This window comes from Cupressus sempervirens, chromosome 9 (genome assembly GCF_028749045.1).
Source record: "Cupressus sempervirens isolate cs-2001-9-10 chromosome 9, ASM2874904v1, whole genome shotgun sequence".
NCBI classification, from domain to species: domain Eukaryota; kingdom Viridiplantae; phylum Streptophyta; class Pinopsida; order Cupressales; family Cupressaceae; genus Cupressus; species Cupressus sempervirens.
In genome coordinates this window covers 3,532,432-3,552,366 of record NC_143126.1, presented here as the reverse complement: position 1 = coordinate 3,552,366, position 19,935 = coordinate 3,532,432, and the positions used below count along the sequence as shown (strand labels likewise).

The 19,935-nt window shown below is 36.4% G+C and overlaps 1 protein-coding gene across 2 annotated transcripts in view; it reads left to right on the top strand.

The window, feature by feature from the left end:
- LOC149537333 (ENHANCED DISEASE RESISTANCE protein (DUF1336)) overlaps positions 1-19,935 on the top strand; it is a 410,405-nt gene that overhangs the window by 11,424 nt on the left and 379,046 nt on the right. For both annotated transcript variants that reach the window (XM_089802846.1, XM_089802847.1), the window contains exons 2-4: positions 13,160-13,234; positions 13,460-13,513; positions 13,936-14,001. In XM_089802846.1, coding sequence (XP_089658972.1) covers positions 13,160-13,234; positions 13,460-13,513; positions 13,936-14,001 — 195 coding nt within the window. The remainder of the gene's footprint in view (positions 1-13,159; positions 13,235-13,459; positions 13,514-13,935; positions 14,002-19,935) is intronic.

Below are 19,935 nucleotides of genomic sequence, written 5' to 3'. Positions count from 1 at the left end.
CACTGCTCTGCTGTGTAATCTACCAGATTTGATTTATAATTGCTGTGATTTGTTCTTTCACATGCACTTCAGCCGAGCTGCAAAATACCAATGCAATGCATCCACAAAATATTTTGGAGCTTAGTGGCTCCCTTCTTGCCTTCGTATAACCAATTCTACTTTAGATGAATGAAGTAGGCCTCCTAGTTACCTTGAAAGAACTTGGTTGTTTGATCCATCGTTACCACCGTCATGCCTCTATGCTAGGGAATATTGAATACTTCTTCGACCACTTGTCCATTGATTGATACCTTCAACATATAAATTATATGCATCTTATTGGCGAAGCATCTAGTTCCTATCTACTATATGTGCATTATAATGGAGCTTCACATAATACTCCCAATAGCTAACATTCAAGTGAAAGAGCCAAGGTGGAGCCTTTTGAATCTTGAAATTTGAATCATAGAACCAATCCTTTAAATGGTGCCTGTGAACTTTGAATTCTGAGTTTCTGACCTGCCCTTTTGAACCCGCAAGCTCAAACCAATGAACATGATCTTTATACATTCAAACTTTGAACCTTGAATCTTGAAATGTGCAGTTCAAAGTTCAAGTTTGACATCTCCTTGCAATGCTGCCCCTTTAGAAAATGTTAACTTAACAAAAAGGTTATTAGAAAAAAAATGATGTGGGAAATCAGAATTTATCCATGGTGTTTGGATTTTAATTTTTTTAAAGTTGGGTGCCAAAGGCAGGCCAACATTGTCCCATATGAGATCATCTTAGTGGAAGTTGGGGCCTTGTAATGTCCCCGTTTTTGGCAAGTTGGTGCAGTTGATGGAGTTAGCTCATCATAGCGACCCTTGTGAGTTGACAGGGTGTTTTGGGGGTCCCAATTATAGATTTACTATTTTTAGTAGGTCTATTTTTGGTAGTTGCTATTTTTGGTAGTGCAGTGGGTGGCTTCGGCAATTGGTCGTCACCTGCTATAAATTAAGTTAATAATTGCACGAGCTCTGATTTATTCATTAATTATTAAGTTGCATTATTATAATAATGTTTATATCATTACAATAATGACATTAAGTGATATTTCTAAAAAGTATGTTGGAAAGTTTCAAGTGTTGAGTTCTTTTGGGAAACTTCCACAATTTTTGAAGTGGAGTTTTTCAGGAAACTTTGGCCAACGAAAGATTATAAATGAAAGCTCATTTCATTGGGAAAAGCATGCTTGAATATATATTTGCTTTTGTTGCCTTTGTGGCTTTTCCTGAGTTCTGAATTGTGAGCCTTTGCTGAAGTATAATGGTCTCTGAATTTCTGATGTTTAAAGTCACTGCTGATGTATAGTGGTTTCAATGGTCAAATCTCCTTTCTGTTATTATTTGTGTTTGGGAGATTGGCGTTATAATTTTGGGATTCATCTCTGAGTATTGTGGCAAATTGTTGCTGTTGTATAGCAATTTGCTTGGTTTCCTGTGGTAATTATTGTGGTTAAGGAGACAGTTGTTTGAAGGGAATTGGCTATAAGAGGATCACAACACTTAGCAATTAAGGTGTGTCCGTTTGAGAATACTTCTGGCTACGTTTTGAGACTTTGGATGCAACATGTGGCATTGGGTTCAGTTGGACACCAAATCACATTCGCAAATTGGACTGGGCATTGGCTGCGGCTAGCAAGGTGTCACATCTTCCATCTTTTGATCAACGTGTGCCATCTACAGCCTCAAACTGTACTCCAGACATTATCCTTTCTGCCTGCCGTTAATAGTTGGAGCTGAATTTAGTGTCTTCAGCATTGAATGTTGAGCCTAGGGGCTGCATTGAAGCTGAGTAATAGCCATCGTTGTATGTAAGAGCTGCATCAACTATATATTGGACGTCCCTTCTCATTGGCAACACCTGCGGTTATGCTACAACATTCAACGACTGGAAGAAGAACTGTTATTTGTGGCTGCCATTTGATAGTGAAGGGTCAACGTTGATAATAAAGAAGGCAAATTCATTGGTACGGTTTGCCAATTGCAATCTAGGTGCTAATTAATAATATGTAAATCTGATCAATGTTTAAACAAATAAAGTGCAATGTGGTTATAGTCTGATTACCATGTATTGGCATTTTAAATTTCTTGAAGTTGCTGAAGGCCAAAATCAATTAAAAAGTCTTAAGTGGTTGTGCAACTTTTGATATGGTGACTAAGATTTATAACATTATCTATAGAATGTGTTTGTCTACCAACTCTTTGACAAAATGTCAAACTTCTGATTAGTTAAGGCAATTGATGTGTCAAGGTTTAATTGTTGAACTATAACCGGCCAGGGGTTTTTACGATGGTATCAACGCGGTTTCTTGCTAGCCTGCAGGAATTGGGCTCAGTTATTATTTTGATTTGTGCTGACTTTGAAAATTATCATATTGATTTTCTGATTTGTTTACCAGCATTATGGATGGTTATAGAAGATTCATTCCAGGTAGATATTATACTCACAGAGGGCATACTTCTTCACCTAGGGATGCAGTGGTATTGGGGGTAAGTGTGTGCAATGCTATATCTACAGTTACTTCTATGATAAATGAGCCATCTAGTGAGGCACTTAGCAGTAGTGCCTTAGATGTTCAGGTGTGTGCTGTTGATAGTACGCATGTTATTGATTTTGAGGTTGACAATGATCACTCACCTAAGTGGAGTTGGACTCAATTTACACCATTTACAGATACAATTCAGTTTCCTATAGTGGCAGTTGGTGGTGTTTCTATGTTTGCCAATTTTGATGAGGACGTGAGCATTGTAGATATAATGGAGGTGAGTGCTTTTGTTGAGAGCAACGAAGAACCACATACTGCACCTAGTTCTCCTGTGGCTTCGTCTTTTACAGGGGTTACTAGAGAGGATCAAGATTTGAGTAAGGTATGTTTTATGGGGAGTCTGTACTACTTCAGATTTGTGCAGGATTCATATGTTGTGCAGAGATTATTTGTACCTTCGTCCAATGATCGGCAAAATAATTGGGTTAGTGCAGAGGACATACTGGAACCTTATATGGATATGACCAAGGTAACACTTTGGCATTAATATGACCGACAAAAGTGTTCAGTGCTATATTGCAGGTCATGTTATTGGTTCTGTTGTTGGTATTGGCATTCTATTGGTTCAATAAGGACAGGGACATCACTTGCTTCTTGTGGGATCCTGGTGGAGGTTTTTGTATGATGCCGGATTGCTTGAGGACAAGCAATTTTGGGGAGGGAGGACGGTAATGTCCTCGTTTTTGGCAAGTCGGTGTAGTTGATGGAGTTAGCTCATCATAGCGACCCTTGTGAGTTGACAAGGTGTTTTGGGGTCCCAGCTGTAGATTTACTATTTTTAGTAGGTCTATTTTTGGTAGTTGCTATTTTTGGCAGTGCTGTGGGTGGCTTCGGCAGTTGGTCGTCACTTGTGGTAAATTAAGTTAATAACTGCATGAGCTCTTATTTATTCATTAATTATTAAGTTGCATTATTATAATAATGTTTATATCATTACAATAATGACATTAAGTGATATCTCTAAAAAATATGTTGGAAAGTTTCCAGTGTTAAGTTCTTTTGGGAAACTTCCACAATTTCAAAAGTGGAGCTTTTTAGGAAACTTTGGCCAACGGAAGATTATAAATGAGAGCTCATTTCATTGGGAAAAGCACACTTGAATATATATTTTCTTTTGTTGCCTTTGTGGCTTTTCCCGAGTTTTGAATTGTGAGCCCTTGTTAAAGTATAATGGTCTCTGAGTTTCTGATGTTTGAAGTCATTGCTAATGTATAGTGGTTTTAATGGTCAAATCTCCTATCTGTCATTATCTTTGTTTGGGAGATTGGCGTTATAATTCTGGGATTCATCTCTGAGTATTGTGGCGAATTGTTGTTGCTATATAGCAATTTGCTTGGTCTCCTACTGTAATTACTGTGGTTAAGGAGACAGTTGTTTGAAGGGAATTGGCTGTAAGAGGATCATGACACTTAGCAATTAAGGTGTGTCCGTTTGAGAATACTGTTGGCTACGTTGAAATGTTCTACTCTTATTACACACTGTTGGACTATGTGTGGTAGAATTTTGTTTCAAATGCTGATGAAAATCTGGGATAGTAATTCCGTCAAACAGTTTACAGCCCCTCTGAGATAATCTTTGACCGCTAAACTAGTCATTGGTTTGTTAGTTTAGAATAAGCTATAGAGAAATTTTAAGTCATTGCAGTAAACAGTTAGCGACAAACCACAGTTGTGAAATTAAGTTTGACTTAATATGGCCCTAGTAGTAATTTAATATCAGAATCATGTTCTGAAATGTTCTGCTCTATTTGCAATTTGGAATGCTATGAAACTCCAACTCACATACAATTCTCAACAACTAAATTAACATACAATTTCTTAACAAATCGAAATGGAGATTGTGATAGACCTCTTCCACATAGAATAACGCATATGTGCTCAACTGCATGGAGGTTCACCCGGAAACTAAATATACTTGTGCCAATAGTTGCAAAGGTGGACTACCTAGTCTTCTTCTCACGTTCTCTGCTACTGCCTAACTCCTTATTTGCACCCCCGTGCGAATACTGAATCGTGTCTACAGCAGTAAGGCCAGGGCCGAGTGAGATTCCTACATTGCTACTCTGCTCTGTATCAGTTGACCTCACGCATATGCCAGTGTTTTAATCCTTGGGTGTGATGAATAGACTGTCCAAAATGCCCTCTCCAACCAGTTCAGACTGAACCCGACCAAACCAAAAAATACCCTTCTTTCACAACGCGTCTACAGGCCAAACGCAGAAAGAGAAAACTCCGCCCAACTGAATGCTACTTGGGTTTGTGAGTGGTCGCCGACAGTAATAACTAGGTTTGGCGTTTTGTTTTTTTAAGTACCTGCATGAATATACTGTCACGACCTGCTATTACCATACGCTAGTAAATTCGACGCCCCACTGTTACTTCCGGTTGTATAGAGTAAACCCGATATGCCAACTTAGTCACCCGACCAATTAACAATGAATAAGGGATTCCCTGCGTGAAGACCTTTGGTTTTATATTTTATTCTTCCTCTTCTTAATTATTTCGCCCCATGTAAGTTCTCAAAAACAGACTGAGTAAAAATTCGTGTTCATCAAAGAGCACCACAGACTGACATTAATCAAACAACTCTTACCTTCTTAACTTGCACTCCTGAAACTTTCTTACTTGCCAATTGATGCCCAATTTCACCCATCTACAGACCTGAAAGAGCTTGGGGTATCGTCTAGCTCTTTAAATTTCCCAGACTAGAGGGTTTTCGTCCTCTAAGTCCCAGTCCAGTCACATTCAAGCAACCAGTAGTTTAATTTAGAGCATTTAATATCATTCTTCTCATATCCTTTTCCCAAAGAACTCACGTGCATAAATAGCCTCGGAACGAGGGAAAGGTACCACGTGCAAAGAATGTGGGATTAAAAGTTACTTTCATCCTGTAGTCACTTAAAGTGATTTATAAAATAAATGACTTTAAACATTAAAGTAACTTAACTCTGCACCTTCAATAAAGTCCTGGAATAAATTAAATTAAATTCCCCCCCTTTGTGATTGGAGAGCATCCTGCTTGAAATCGAAATTAATCTATCCGGATGTGGAGATAGATTAATTCTGTCACCCGGAACTAAGATTGAGAAGGGGACATGACATACGTTTTGAGACTTTGGATGCAACGTGTGGCATTGGGTTCAATTGGACACTAAATCACATTCACAAATTGGATTGGGTATTGGCTGCAGCTAGCAAGGTGTTACATATTCCATCTTGTGATCAACGTGTGCCATTTGCAGCCTCAAACTTTACTCCAAACATCATCCTTTCTGCCTACCATTAATGGTTGGAGCTGAATTTAGTGTCTTCAGCATTGGACATTGAGCCTAGGGGTTGTGTTGACGCTGAGTAATAGCCATCGCTGTATGTAAGAGCTGCATCAACTATATACTGGACGTCCCTTCCCACTAGCAGCACCTGCGGCTATGCTACAACATTGAGTGACTGGAAGAAGAACTGTTATTTGTGGCTGCCATTTGATAGTGAAGGGCCAACGTTGATAATAAAGAAGGGAAATTAAGTGGGACGGCTTGCCAATTGCAATCCAAGTGGTAATTAATAATTTGTAACTCTGATTAATGTTTATACAAATAAAGTGCAATATGTTTATAGTCTGATTTCCATATATTGGCATTTTAAATTTCTTGAAGTTGCTGAAGGCCAAAATCAATTAAAAAGTCTTGAGTGGTTGTGCAACTTTTGATATGGTGACTAAGATTTATAACATTATCTATAGAATGTTAATAGTTTGTTTACCAACTGTTTGACAAAATGTCAAACTTTTGATTAGTTAAGGCAATTGATGTGTTAAGGTTTAATTGTTGAACTATAATCGGCTAGGGGTTTTTACAGGCCTTAACGATTGAAGTGGCTGTAATGATTAGGTTGTTAGGCCATTTGAAGAGAATATAGAAAATGGAAGATAAATGCTGGAGCAAATTTGTGACAAATGAAACATTCGATAGGAGAAAAAACAATTGGATGAAACAAAATATCAAGTGGCTAGACTAATGGGAAATTAATATGCATGAATGTCCAAATGCGAACATTGAAATAAAAAGGTATGTAAGAGTTAAAATGACACTGTGGTCAAAACTTGGAAGAAAAAGAGAATACTAAATCAAACATATTGATCTGACATGTGATCACCAACCAAAAACTTGATAGGCTAATTGATGCAAAGCCATAAGGAAAACTCAGTGTCTCACCAAATCCACAACCACACAACCGTGTAGGCACCTCATGAAATGCAAGCAACCACTTCCGCAGGGCACACTATCAGTTCAAACAACCCCTTGACATTAACAATGGAAACATTTCAATAGTTACTAGTTCTCACATCAAAACCTACTTTTGACGTCACTGCTCCAAGTAGGCCTAATCCTAGGCACATGAGGTTATCTCACCACCAGGTTCAATTTGATGGACTAGACTCAGTTTTCTTCCTTCACTTGCTTCTAGGAACCCATCTCAGCCCCAACAACCATCAATTTGTTTGTACACAAACCCTTATTGACAAGTGCTTTATAGAGGCCTAGTTTTCTACGAGCCCTACTTTAGAGCGTTCTACCCTACAACTCTCAAAATTACCAAACAGGTTTGCACACATAGTGCAGTCCTGAATACCCTTTTTGCCCATATCACAAAATGAGTTTTGAGTCGCACCTTTAGGAGTCCTAAGTCAATACTAATAAAACAGGCCTAATTTGGGAATTAGCCTTATTTTTCAAAGCAACTCCTCCAAATCATTTTGTTTTCTTCAAATCAATGCTTGTAACACCTTTGTACACACTTCAAAGTCCGAAATCTGCCACCAGTTTGGGCCTAGACCATCTACACCTTGTTCTGCAACCAAGCTTGCATTCTAGATATAACCAGTCACATAGGGATGCGTGGTCATTTATTGGCTACAACTTACCAACACCTTCATCTCTTGGTTTGGAATCACCACCATCCCAAAGTACATTGGCAACCTCAAATTTCCAACAATGGTTGGAATTTTGTAACGATCCCTTTTTATATATTTGACCTATTATCAAAATAATTGATAATTAGGGTTACTTGTGTTAGGGAATCATTAAATATCTAATTTTGAATTATGATCAATTCAATTTATTGATTTAATTGTCTTATGCAAAAATCCCATTACTTTCTCTAATTACTAAGGTCATTCTTAGATGGTAGATTTACTATGTGAAGGGCACATGAAACAAACTACATGCAACATCCCTCAAGGCCTAACCCTACTATTGGAATAATCTACCGTGTGGCTGAAATTACTTCGCCTTTCCCTTCCACAAACTCCCTATCTAAAAATATCTTAGTACAGAGTAAGAGATGGAATTTATGTTTAAAGAATTATAATTTTAATTCCTTTACAATTTAGAACTCAATATATATATATATATATATATATATATATATATATATATATATATATATATATATATATATATATAATAATTATAATCATATTTATTTTATCATATTTATCATTTCAATAATATACCATGAGATTATTTACTTAGCTATCTCTATGTGTTTGGGTGTTAGTCATATTATAATAACATTATAAAGTCTAATAAACAAGGAAAAAATACTTTAGCATTTATACCTTTAAAGATGGTAACTATTTACCAATTTATATATTGTCCACAATTTATACTAAGATCGCATAATCCCCTCTCCTATTATTTTAGCTTTTTCACTATTAACATGACTCGATCTATTTCCTATCATTAATTCCCTTACTAGAAATGGAATTGAGTTAGTCTTTCATTTACCATCTCTTCTCATTTGATGTCCATGTGGATTTTTTTGTTAATAATGTAAAGTGGTTATGTTTGGAATCAAAATGGGTCAAATCACAGAGTGGGTATAATTCCTTTTAATATGGTTTATTTGTTAATTAACTTTGTTTGCCACCTTCCATGGCCACTTGCAAATGTAATTATTATATAAACTATTTTTATATTAATTGGGTCGACTAACCAATTGCCGCCCTTTTTCCAAATGTATTATCTGCCCTTTTTGGGCGTTATGTGTTTTTGCCCCAATGGGGTTCACTATTTAAAAATTGTTTTCGCTCTTTCATATATTTGTCTATTTCTTACTCCACGTCGTACTTTGTGGTCATCCTAATTTGCTTGTTGTTTTCCTCCTTATCTCTTTGTGTTACTAATGATAGAATGTCTCCTATTTTATATCATTCTTGATTGGTGTTATCGACATGCAAGACTGGTCGTGCCCCATTGTCATCCGACGTGTATGGGGGCCCCATCATTTAATATGATGCATAGTTATTAAGTAGGCTTAAAATATGATTATTAATTCTTATATTCCTCTTATTAAAGTGGTAAGGAAAAGTATTATACATGTTTCATTTAGTGATGTTTATATATTGACTACTTGACAAATAGTTATTTATCTAATAATTAATACATTTATCTGATATTAACCATTTAATTAGTAAATAATTAGGGATATAATTTGTGTTCTAGTCTTAGATTTCTTTACTTAGAAGGGATATTACAATTTTCCAACAAAATTTGCATATTTACTGTAAAACCCTGGGTGAGTGAGGCTGCGAGGGTTTTGAATCATTGTGTGCTAAATTGTAAAACACCATGAAAAGTCACCAAACGGATGCCAATATAAAACTACTTCATTACTCTATCCAACCACATGCATTTGATCAATCATTGAATACATACCTGTCCATACAAACAACAGAAACTCAGAATTTGCAGGAAAATGGAAGTGTCTTTGTTGCTTCAATGTTGCCAAAACTTCAACAACATCTTTGCCTTGATTGCTAGAGGCCTAAATAGACATCTTACAACTTCCTCCAACCATCCCAACTGAAATTCAAACCACAAGTGGCCGTTGGAAGGCAAGTTGCAACAGTTGCACAATTTGTTGTCATTGCCAATATAAAAGTACTTCATTACTCTATCCAACCACATGCATTTGATCAATCATTGAATACATACCTGTCCATAGAAACAACAGAAACTCAGAATTTGCAGGAAAATGGAAGTGGCTTTGTTGCTTCAATGATGCCAAAACTTCAACAACATCTTTGCCTTGATTACTAGAGGCCTAAATTGACATCTTACAACTTCCTCCAACCATCCCAACCGAAATTCAAACCACAAGTGGCTGTTGGAAGGCAAGTTGCAACAGTTGCACAATTTGTTGTCAGTGTTGTCTAGCAACATTAACGACTTTTTGCTCTACATGACAATTTTGGACAATTGCCATCCTATCAACTTAAAGATGTCCAATTGATCATTTATGATAGAAAACATCATAGGAAACATGTACAACACATTCCTAGACTCCTATTGACCCGTTACCAAGTTTGGCTAAGTAGGCTTATAGATGCCTTACAGGGCCGATGGCCTTACAATGGGTCCAAATCATTACAAAAGGACATCAATTGATCCTTAGGACCTTATTACATCCAAAGTGACTCATGACACACAATGAGCTCTCCAAAACCATCCTAAACCTATGAGGTGCCCCTGCCCCGCTAACATCATTAGATTTCAATTCCTGCTAAAAAGGGGACATTACATTGGTGGTGGACTGAATGCAGATTCCATGTTGATTCCTTCGTGGATTTAAGCCTTAGATATTACATGCATTAACGCTGCAAAATAGCTAATTGTATTGAATGTAAAAAATGAATCATTAACTTGGAAAATCCTAGAACATAATTCTCAGGAGAATCACCTCAGGAAAAAAATGGTCTCATGGGTTGCACATGAGGAAGAAATATGCGAGTCTCTGTCATAATGACAATCAGTAGAACATTTGTATTAATCCTGAAGCATTCGTTTATGCAGTTACGCCCTTGGAAAATCTTCTGGAGAGTCTATTAAAACTGTACTTTACAAGAAGAAAAGACATGATATTTGATGCCATTGGTACATGTATGCAAATATTAAAATAATACATATAGCCTTTAATATTGGGCTAAAACTCTTCTTGCTGTCATATTCCAGAGAGAGAGAGAGAGAGAGAGAGAGAGAGAGAGAGAGAATATCATATTGACCTGCTTTGTGGCTATTTAGAACACAGGCAGAAGGAAATGGATATGCACTTTCACAGAATCATCCTGTGCAAAATCTGAAATCAACAACAGGACATATAACAGATAACTGATTCAAATTTCAAACAGAAACTGCACTATTATAGATAGAGCAGGAAAGTATTTGTGCCTCCTCTCAAGGCAACAATGCATGAAGAGTCAGATATGCTTTTCTGGGATATTGTATTAGAAGAGAGAAATGCCATCACAGTGACAAGTGGTTCTATCCCTAGATACAATGCTTGCCAATGGCTGGAATAGAAGAAAAAATGTCACTGGGCTATCCTTTTTTCTGAAACTCCTTTTTCAATTAAATGAATCATTAATCAGTTGAGGAACCAAAAAGTAGGTGATGCCCTCTGCCTGCCACTCATCCTGAAGTATGCACCTTTAATCATTTCCAACCTGATCAGATAAATCATAAAGCTATAGATAGCCCAGATTGCCTAACTGGAATGGAGATTGCTTAGGCAAGTCAAATTAATTAGCTTAACTCTACCCTCAAATTTGTAAAAATAATGATTCTTGCAATAAGATTCATCAAAACAACAGTTCTGTGGGAACTGCAAAGAAAATTTATTTTGGCTTCATAATGGGTCACTCCACAGGTCTCCAGCAACTATCAAAGATAGAGGAACTATCAAAGATAGTGGTGTCCCTCACATAAATTTTCAGTTTTTAGTATTATCAAGGAAGCTAGATCAGATATTGTTTAGATAAGCTATCACAACCAAGTCAACAATTTGTTGAATTTATTTTTAATTTTTTATACTTTGGTGCTTGCTCTTGCTCTTGTTACCTTGCAACAAACTTTTGAGCTTCAAACCATTTCCCAAATTTGCTAGAGGCGTGATACCTGAGAAGGGAGTATATCTCATGGTTAATCATCTAGAGGCCTTCGCAGAAGTCAATGTCAGTTATGCAAAAATCCTTTGGTATCTAATGAAATTTTGGTTACTTTTCCAATTGTAGATATTTCCCACTAGCAGAAGCAGGAGACACCCTTCTTCCTTGGAACAAATTTGGGCAAGCGCCATTCTTAACTCCAGGACATTCTCTAACAGACTCATGTCAACTTAATGCTCTCCTCAATTATCATCAGTTTCCTCATTATTGGTGATTCTGTCTGGTTTAATTCAGGTAAGTAAAGGTTTCATAACAAACAACACCACAAGCTGAAACTAATCAAGAATGAGCTTTGCACAGTTCTTGAAGGTTGGGCACAATGCTTTTTAGTTGGAACTTTCAAATCATCAGGATACCTGAGGATTTGTCAATGTGAGACAGGTGAAGCCATCATGACAATATTTCTATTGACGGAGACCAATTGGCTTTCCAAGACTGATTGGCTCACGTGTTTCCTCATCCAATGCAGGCAGTTGTGGTTAACATACTTTTAGCAGGAAGGAAATACTAAGATTTATTCCATTATTTTTTAATTAGCTTTTCCATTTCTATTCTTTCCACGTGAATGAAGTGTCTAAACTATGAGTTTTAGGGGGAACCTCATGACTGCTGTTTTTGTATAGTACTTCCTTAAGGATCTGCCTCAATTTTTGAGTGACAACATATCAAAGGTCGACCTATAAGAGTCAAAAAGTACAATTCCCGATTCCTCACAATAACAGTAACAGGGTTACCTACGCTAAATGCTTTTGGAGAAAGTCAACGAGGATTGTTGACAGTGAATTGAGCAGATGCAAAATCACTAAGCTGACTCACTTGTCAACTCATAATTACCTCAGTTGTTTATGGAGATTACTCTAGATAATAAATTGTGAATTGATAGTTTTTGGATTTGTTTAATACTTTAATCTGCATTATAAGATTTGTTGTACTTTCTGCAAACAAGAATTTCTCACCTGCTAAAGTAGTGTGCTGTTGAAATTTCTGAATGCACAAAAGGTTTTCCACAAAACCATTTATACTTTGCATAGACCATAGATCTCATTCCCAGCAATTTAATGTATTTAGTTTTACTGATATGAATATTTATATTAATGTTTCTCTTGTATGACTTTTTCTATAATCTGAATTTCACATGTTATTGAGCTATAATATTTAAAGAGTGCAATCATGCCATATTTGTTTATTAAGATCAGATATTTCAAACTCCAGTATAATGGGGAGGACCACATTCTAAGAACATAATTTTTGGTGTCGATGCTTATTTACAATAGACATCCTATTTATATATTGACATTCTTGTTCCTTGATTTAGAAACATGTCACTATCTCAATCTCTATCCCATCCCCATACCATGTCTTCTTGGGATTTTTTTAAGGAACTCCACTCAAATGCTTTTGTTTTGTAGATTATTTCATATTCTGGATCATGTGTAAGTGTTTGTTCCATCATCTTTGTGTTTACTCATTGAAATATAGATATCTCTTTGTCCCTGCATATTTTTCAGTTTGAGTTGCTATTTCTTGATAAGTTTGATTCATTTTTTGGTACTTATTTACTTGTAAGCTTCTGTTCTGTGTTAGCAGCAACCCATACGGAGAGGAGTTGCTAGTCAGTATATGATGCTGGAAGATATGGGTCTCAGGACAGTGAATCATGGGGTATGCCACTATGAAGATTCTGACTGTTGAATAATTACTTTTGAAACACGACAGTTAAGTAATCAAATTAGTTAACAAGGTCTTATTTTCAATTTTGACATCTAGCCCATTTCCAACGAGTCTATATTGGGAAATGGGAAGTGTGTTTTCAGTGGAGATCATATTAGCTTATTTGTATGTCTAATTTTGTATGCCTTCAGATTTGACTAAGTGCTTTCTGTCTAGGATTTTTACACATTGAGAATATATAGCCGCCTGGATGACAGCAAAAAGGGTGAAGTGAGTATTTTGAAACACCATTACCTGCTAAGGGTAGTTTTTAAAATGCATTTTATATGTTTCATCCTATCATACGGATTGGATAAAGTATATATAACTTACCATCAGGCACATCTTTGTGTACACTTAGTTTTTCAATTAGATGGCACTGAAAAAGTTTTGCCATGTTAATTTTGATTCAAATGTGCTGATCACTACAGAAAAGGATATATGTTTGAAACTTTATAGCACTCCTGCAGTCACATTAGTATGTTATTACTTTTAGTGTATGTTTTTACGGTAGTTCTTGAAATCCACATTGATATTTATTTCCTGCTTAGGCAACGTTTACATTTTATTATGGTGATTCTATTAATAGGTTTTGTGCACGATGAAAAGCACTAAAATATCTGATTTTGTGGCAATTCATCTTGCATGCAAAGATTGCATGTCGCACAGCAGGAGAAATAAAAACGTGGATGGAAGCTTTTGAGCATGCTAAGCAAGAGGTAACATGTTCTGCCTGGCCACTGATGCTTTTTTTGTCATGCTTTTCTTTCGATGGTCTTTCATGTATTTTAACACCTTTTTCATGTTCTCGTTGTTATAAGTGAAGGAAATGGTGATTACATCTATCTTTGGTTTATGAATGCTAGTGTTTCCCATTCATCTCTTCATAGTTTTAAACAAGTGTCACACTGTCAAGAAACTTTGAAGTTGTGATGAAGTTAAGGAGACATCTCAGGAAGAAACAAGAAAGTTTAGCAATGTCCTATTTCTTCTATTTGCCCAACCACTAGTCTTGATGGCAACCTCGCTTCCTGCAACAATCTTCTGGGACAAATGAGACTCTTATCTCCTCATCTGAGGGGCTTTGAACCCTGTCTTACCAATAGTAATGGTATAAATCATGTTTTGCTAATAAGGAGACCTATCACAAATAAATAAACTAGAATAAGCATTGTTAATTTGAGATTTTAAATTTGAATTTGAACACTGCTAAACATAACAATTTAAGAGAGAGAATCAAGCTATAGATTTTGAAACTAACAAAAAAAAAAAAGGAATTACTTGATCACTCATATTGGAATAGTGCAATAGAACCAAAAAGTCTCTAATTCCACTTTTAGTTGCATTATGTTTATCACTGTTCCAACCTATGCTCTCATGTGACAATTGTAAACTTGTAATAGAGCATGGAAAAATATACAAGTCCAACCTAGATGCGCAAACTCTAGACCCAAATACTGCTACTGGCACTGCCAATGCCACGAACACCAGCAACCGATATGGACAGAATGGAAGATTGGAAGAAGACTATCTAGTTCGACCATTGCCTACCATGTCCTGTCTTGCTTTTTGTTTTTTAATTTTTTGCTCGTCAAAGATTTCCAATTGAATTTGCAATTCATGCATAACCTCAGTAGGCACATGTGGGCTTGGATTAGATTGGTATTTTAATCTGTTAAAACTTAATACCTTGTCCTTGAAAATTTGTTTGGCAATGAAAACAAGTTACCTTTCCTTTCTTTTCTCTAGGCATAATAATAACATATTTCCACTAATGGTCCATTCTAATTGGAGTTATGACATTGTGATAAAGTCAATTTATAAATCTCAAGAATTCTGCAATAAAAAATAAATAGAAGAAAATTAGCATTTATAAGGTATATTAATATAAAACACACCTAGAGTTAGTTCAACGTAAAGATAAAACATACTTTGGACATGTTCAATAAAAAGATAAACAAACCTAGGGTTTGTTCTTTCATCCACTAAGACCGAATAGAAAAAAAAGAAAAGAAAAGAAATGTAAAAGAGAAATTGATTTTTTTATTGGAAAACCAAGAAAACCCTTAAAATTACAAACTTACCTGAGATGTATCCATTAGCTCCCTTGGTTCAGCTTGTACAGACAACAAGCCTTAAAGAGTTTAGCACCAGGTTCCATTAAAAGAGCTGGCTTTTCATACTATTAAATGCTTGCTGATGGTCTATCTTGTTTTATTATTGTTAAAAAAGAAAGAAAAGAAGGCTCTTTTACAGAGTTGACGACATCATGGTTCCTTACTGTCAAAAATAGTGCAGAGTCTTGGAGACAGCTTCACAGCTAAGGACACACAATTGTTATGAAAAGAACTTTAAATAAAATAGTTATCAATACAGTTTTGCTTAACTACTATTCTCTTTTCATTTGATTATTAATGAGACCAGACTCATAACCTGAGAAGGAAAGTACAAACAAGACTGAAAAGAATACATGAGAGTTACATTATAGCACTCCAGTCCCTACTATGTTTGAACCAAAGTAACGAGAATCAGAATCGGATCGGAATCGGCAAGGCCGAATTGAATCACGAATTGGCCATGAATCAGAATCGAATTGGCCACAAATCGGCAAATTTTAAAAATCCTTGAAATTTAGTAACTTATTTCATAAACCCTCTATCGCTGATTTGATTCACCGATTCACAAAAAGTCGTTTGGCTTGAATCGAATCGCCAAATCGCGTGAATCACCATGATTCTCAGAACTATGGTTTGAACCACTTGCCTAGAAGGTTTCATGTTAAAGGCAGCTGGAAGTTGCTGTATGCAAGGTTGTCGGTCCTCCTAATTTTCTTGCCTCTGGTATAGTATATGAACCTAGAATCCTAATGTTCCAGCACTGCTCAAAATGGATAGAGACTGTTGAGTCCTATGCACTGGAACTAGGAATGAGAGAAGAACCAAATTCTGATAAACTCTGTTTACTGCTAAGATTTCCAGCTCCCACCTTCACAACCCGTAGTTTCTTCCACATGCACTTGCAAAGAATGTCGACCTATCTTGAATTTGTTCCTCTTAAAACCTTTCCTCTCCCATGATGTCACTAATATTTTCACAACCATCTCCAGCCATTCATCGGCATGACTAGGCAGACAATTCTTGCCACCTTCTATCATGCAGAATTAAACACGGCATTTCAAATTTAGTAGAAAATTAACATAAGTTATGATATCATGCTGGGTAAAAGTTTGCAGAAAGTAATACCTGATGAAGCTTATGGCAGAAAGTAATTTTTTATTTGGTTAAATTTTTTTATATATATATTTTTTTTCAATTTTAAATTTTAAAAAAAATAATTTATTATTATTATTATTATTTTAAAATATATATTTTTATAACATTTTTATTATTATATCTATTTGTTTAGAAAAAAGAAATAAATTATAATTCTCATTAACTTAAATGAGTAAAATAAAAATGAAAATAAATTAACCTTTTTACCATTATTGAAAAAATTAACCAAAAAATAATAAATTAAAACAAAAAAGTTTAAGGGAAATATTTTTAAAAATACAGAAGTTAGCCATATTCCTATTCCATTTTTGTACAACCAAACAAGGGAGTAACATATTCCCAATCAAATACCATGTTAACCAAACAAGAATGGGATTGCTCTTTTCCATTCCCATTCCACATTTCCATTGCTATTCTAATTTTCTATTCCTATGCCGACAAACAAACGGGCCCTTAAAGTTTTTGAGCTTGTGTCTAGCACATTTCTTTGATGTAAGATTGGAGGACATTGGAAAACTTTAATACATTATAGAATATTGTAAAAGGCTGCATAGTTACATAGTTCATCTACAATAATGTGAGGGTCTTTGTAAGAATCTCTATTGGAAATGAAACAATAATCGAATGTAATTTCATCAAACACTTACAATGTAACCAAAGTCTCGGACAAATGCAAAGCAATAACAAAATCTTTTACTGAACCTTAATCTAGTATCAAGAAATATTTACTATAGCATTAATAGTGATGATGGAGAATGAAGTCTCAATGTATTACGGCTCACTGTTGGAAAATGTGAGACCACTACCATCCACAACATACTTAGAAAGAACTGACACCATACTTCAGTCTGAACCTGTTCTTTGGCTGTGGCGATTGGCTTTCCTTCTTGCTGTTACGTGAGTGACCACCAAATAACAAACCACGGCTGGGAGTGATGGTATTTGTAGAGACGACTATACTAAGGAAATACACGTCTTCCTCCTGCCGTTAATGACTCTAGACTATTTGCAGATGTGAATGACGCCCTTTCTCAGAGTCGTCTCTCTCCTATTTCCTATGCCCCAATGATATACTGAGAATCTCTCATGTGAGCTCCACAACTGTAAATGCTATAAAAATCTAGAATGTCGTACCAACGTGTGTATACCTAAACTTTATTGCCAACTTGATAACTCACTAGAAATTGTGGATATCCAACAACCTTTTGAATGATCTGATATAGACTCCAATAGGAAGATTGGGGCTACATCCAGCTCCTAACGTCTCAAGGGTTTTCGTCCTCGAGATTCTGACTAGTCACATTCAAGCAACCAGAACGTGTCAATATATTAACTTCATAAATTCTTGTGTGTTAGTCCCAAGGCAAGGTCCCTTTATTTATAACCTCAAAGTGAGGGAAAGACGTTGAAATAAGGGATGTGGGATAAAACAACAATTTCGTCCTGTAGTCACTTAAGTCACTTTATAAAGTAAATGACTTTATAACATAAAGTGACTTTATCTGCACACTTTAATAATATAACGGATGTACTTAGGATAAAATCTTTGATGTGACTGGTAGGCATCCTGATAGTTAATGGTGTTAATCTATCCGGATGTGGAGATAGATTAACCTGGCGCCATAACACTAGTGTGGAGAAGGGTACATGACAGTCCTCCCTTCCCAGGATTGCTTGCCCTCAAGCAATCTCAATGCTAGGTGCTGCAAAATAGACTTACCTTCCCAAGTGGCGTCTTCATACAGTAAGTCTCTCCAACAAACTAGATACTCTCTAATAGATCTGTTTCATAGCTTCCTTTCCCTGATCTCAATCAACTCAGTTGGCTCTAGAACAAGCTTACCCTCCTCATCAAGCGGCAACAAACTCTCTGAAGGAACAATTTGTTGGCCAATGGCCTTCTTGAGATGAGACATGAAATACGTTGTGGATTTGGTTGTCACCCGACAAATCTAACTCATAAGAAACCTCACCAACTCTCCTGGTGATGCAATAGGGTCCATAAAATCTGGGTTTAAGCTTTTCTGACCCACTTTTCTTTAAGGAGCTCTGTCTATATGGCTGTAGACGAAGATAAACCTGATCACCTATCTTGAAACTCCTCTCTAAACAATGCCGATCAACATATAGCTTCTGATGGTTCTGCGCCTGCTGAATATTATCCCTAAGGGATTTGAGAATATCCTGCTGATCCTGAACCCAATCTTTGGCTAAGGGAGCCCTGCTCTTGTGTAAAGCCAAATCAATGAAAGATAGAGGTTCGTAACCATAAAGAGCATGGGAGGGAGTCATCCGAATAGACATATGATATGTGGAGTTATAGCAATGCTCCCCCAAATGCAACCACTTGACCCAAGCTCTTTGCTGACCTGCAATATAGTTTCTCAGATACCCGTCTACCCATTTATTCACTATCTCAGTTGACCATCTGTTTGTGGGTGATACCTAGTACTGGGAGTCAACTATGTACTTGTCAATCTAAAAATCTCCTACTAAAAGGTGCTGAGAAACCTGCTGTCCCTATCACTCACAATAGTCTTGGGTAATCCATGGAGATGAAAAATCTCTCGAAAGAACAACTCGGCCACTTGAGAGGCTGACCAGTCCGCAACAATAGCAAAAAGGTGCGCGAACTTGGTCAATCTGTCTACCACCACAAAAATGCAATGTCTGCCCCGGACCCTCGGCAACCCTGTGATAAAATCCATGGAGATACTCTCCCATCTCTGAACTGGAATAGGGAGAGGCTGAAGTAAACCTTCGGGAAAGCCCTTCTCTAACTTGTTTTGCTGACAAGTCTGGCACTCTCTAACATGCTGTAAAACATCATTCTTTAGCCCCTTCCACGAGAATCTCTCTCTAATTTGCTTGTAGGTTTTTAAAAACCCTGGATGTCCTGTTGAAGGTGCATCATGTGAAGTGTGCATAATATCCCCTTTAAGTTTAGATTCAGGTACTAGGTAGATTCTATTCTTATAATATATAATATCTTTCATTACCTTTTACCGATCATCTTGAAGTATAACATCCATAATCTGACATGTGTGAGTATTTTTGGAATACTCCACTAACAGCTGGGATCTTCAATTTGCTGAAATCTTGGAAATGGTACAACACTCTACCATTGGGGGTCTTTGAGAAAGTGCATTAGCAACTATATTATTTTTTCCTTTGACATATTCAATGTCAAAATCATATGCTTGGATCTTGCTGACCCATTTCTGCTATCTTTCATTCAACTCCTTTTGTTTCAGGAAGTAACGTAAACTATTATGATCAGTCCTCACTGTAAATTTACTCCCTACCAAGTATTGCCTAAACTTGGCTAAGGCATGCATTATGGCCATCATTTCCTTATCATATGTAGAATATAGTAGTTCG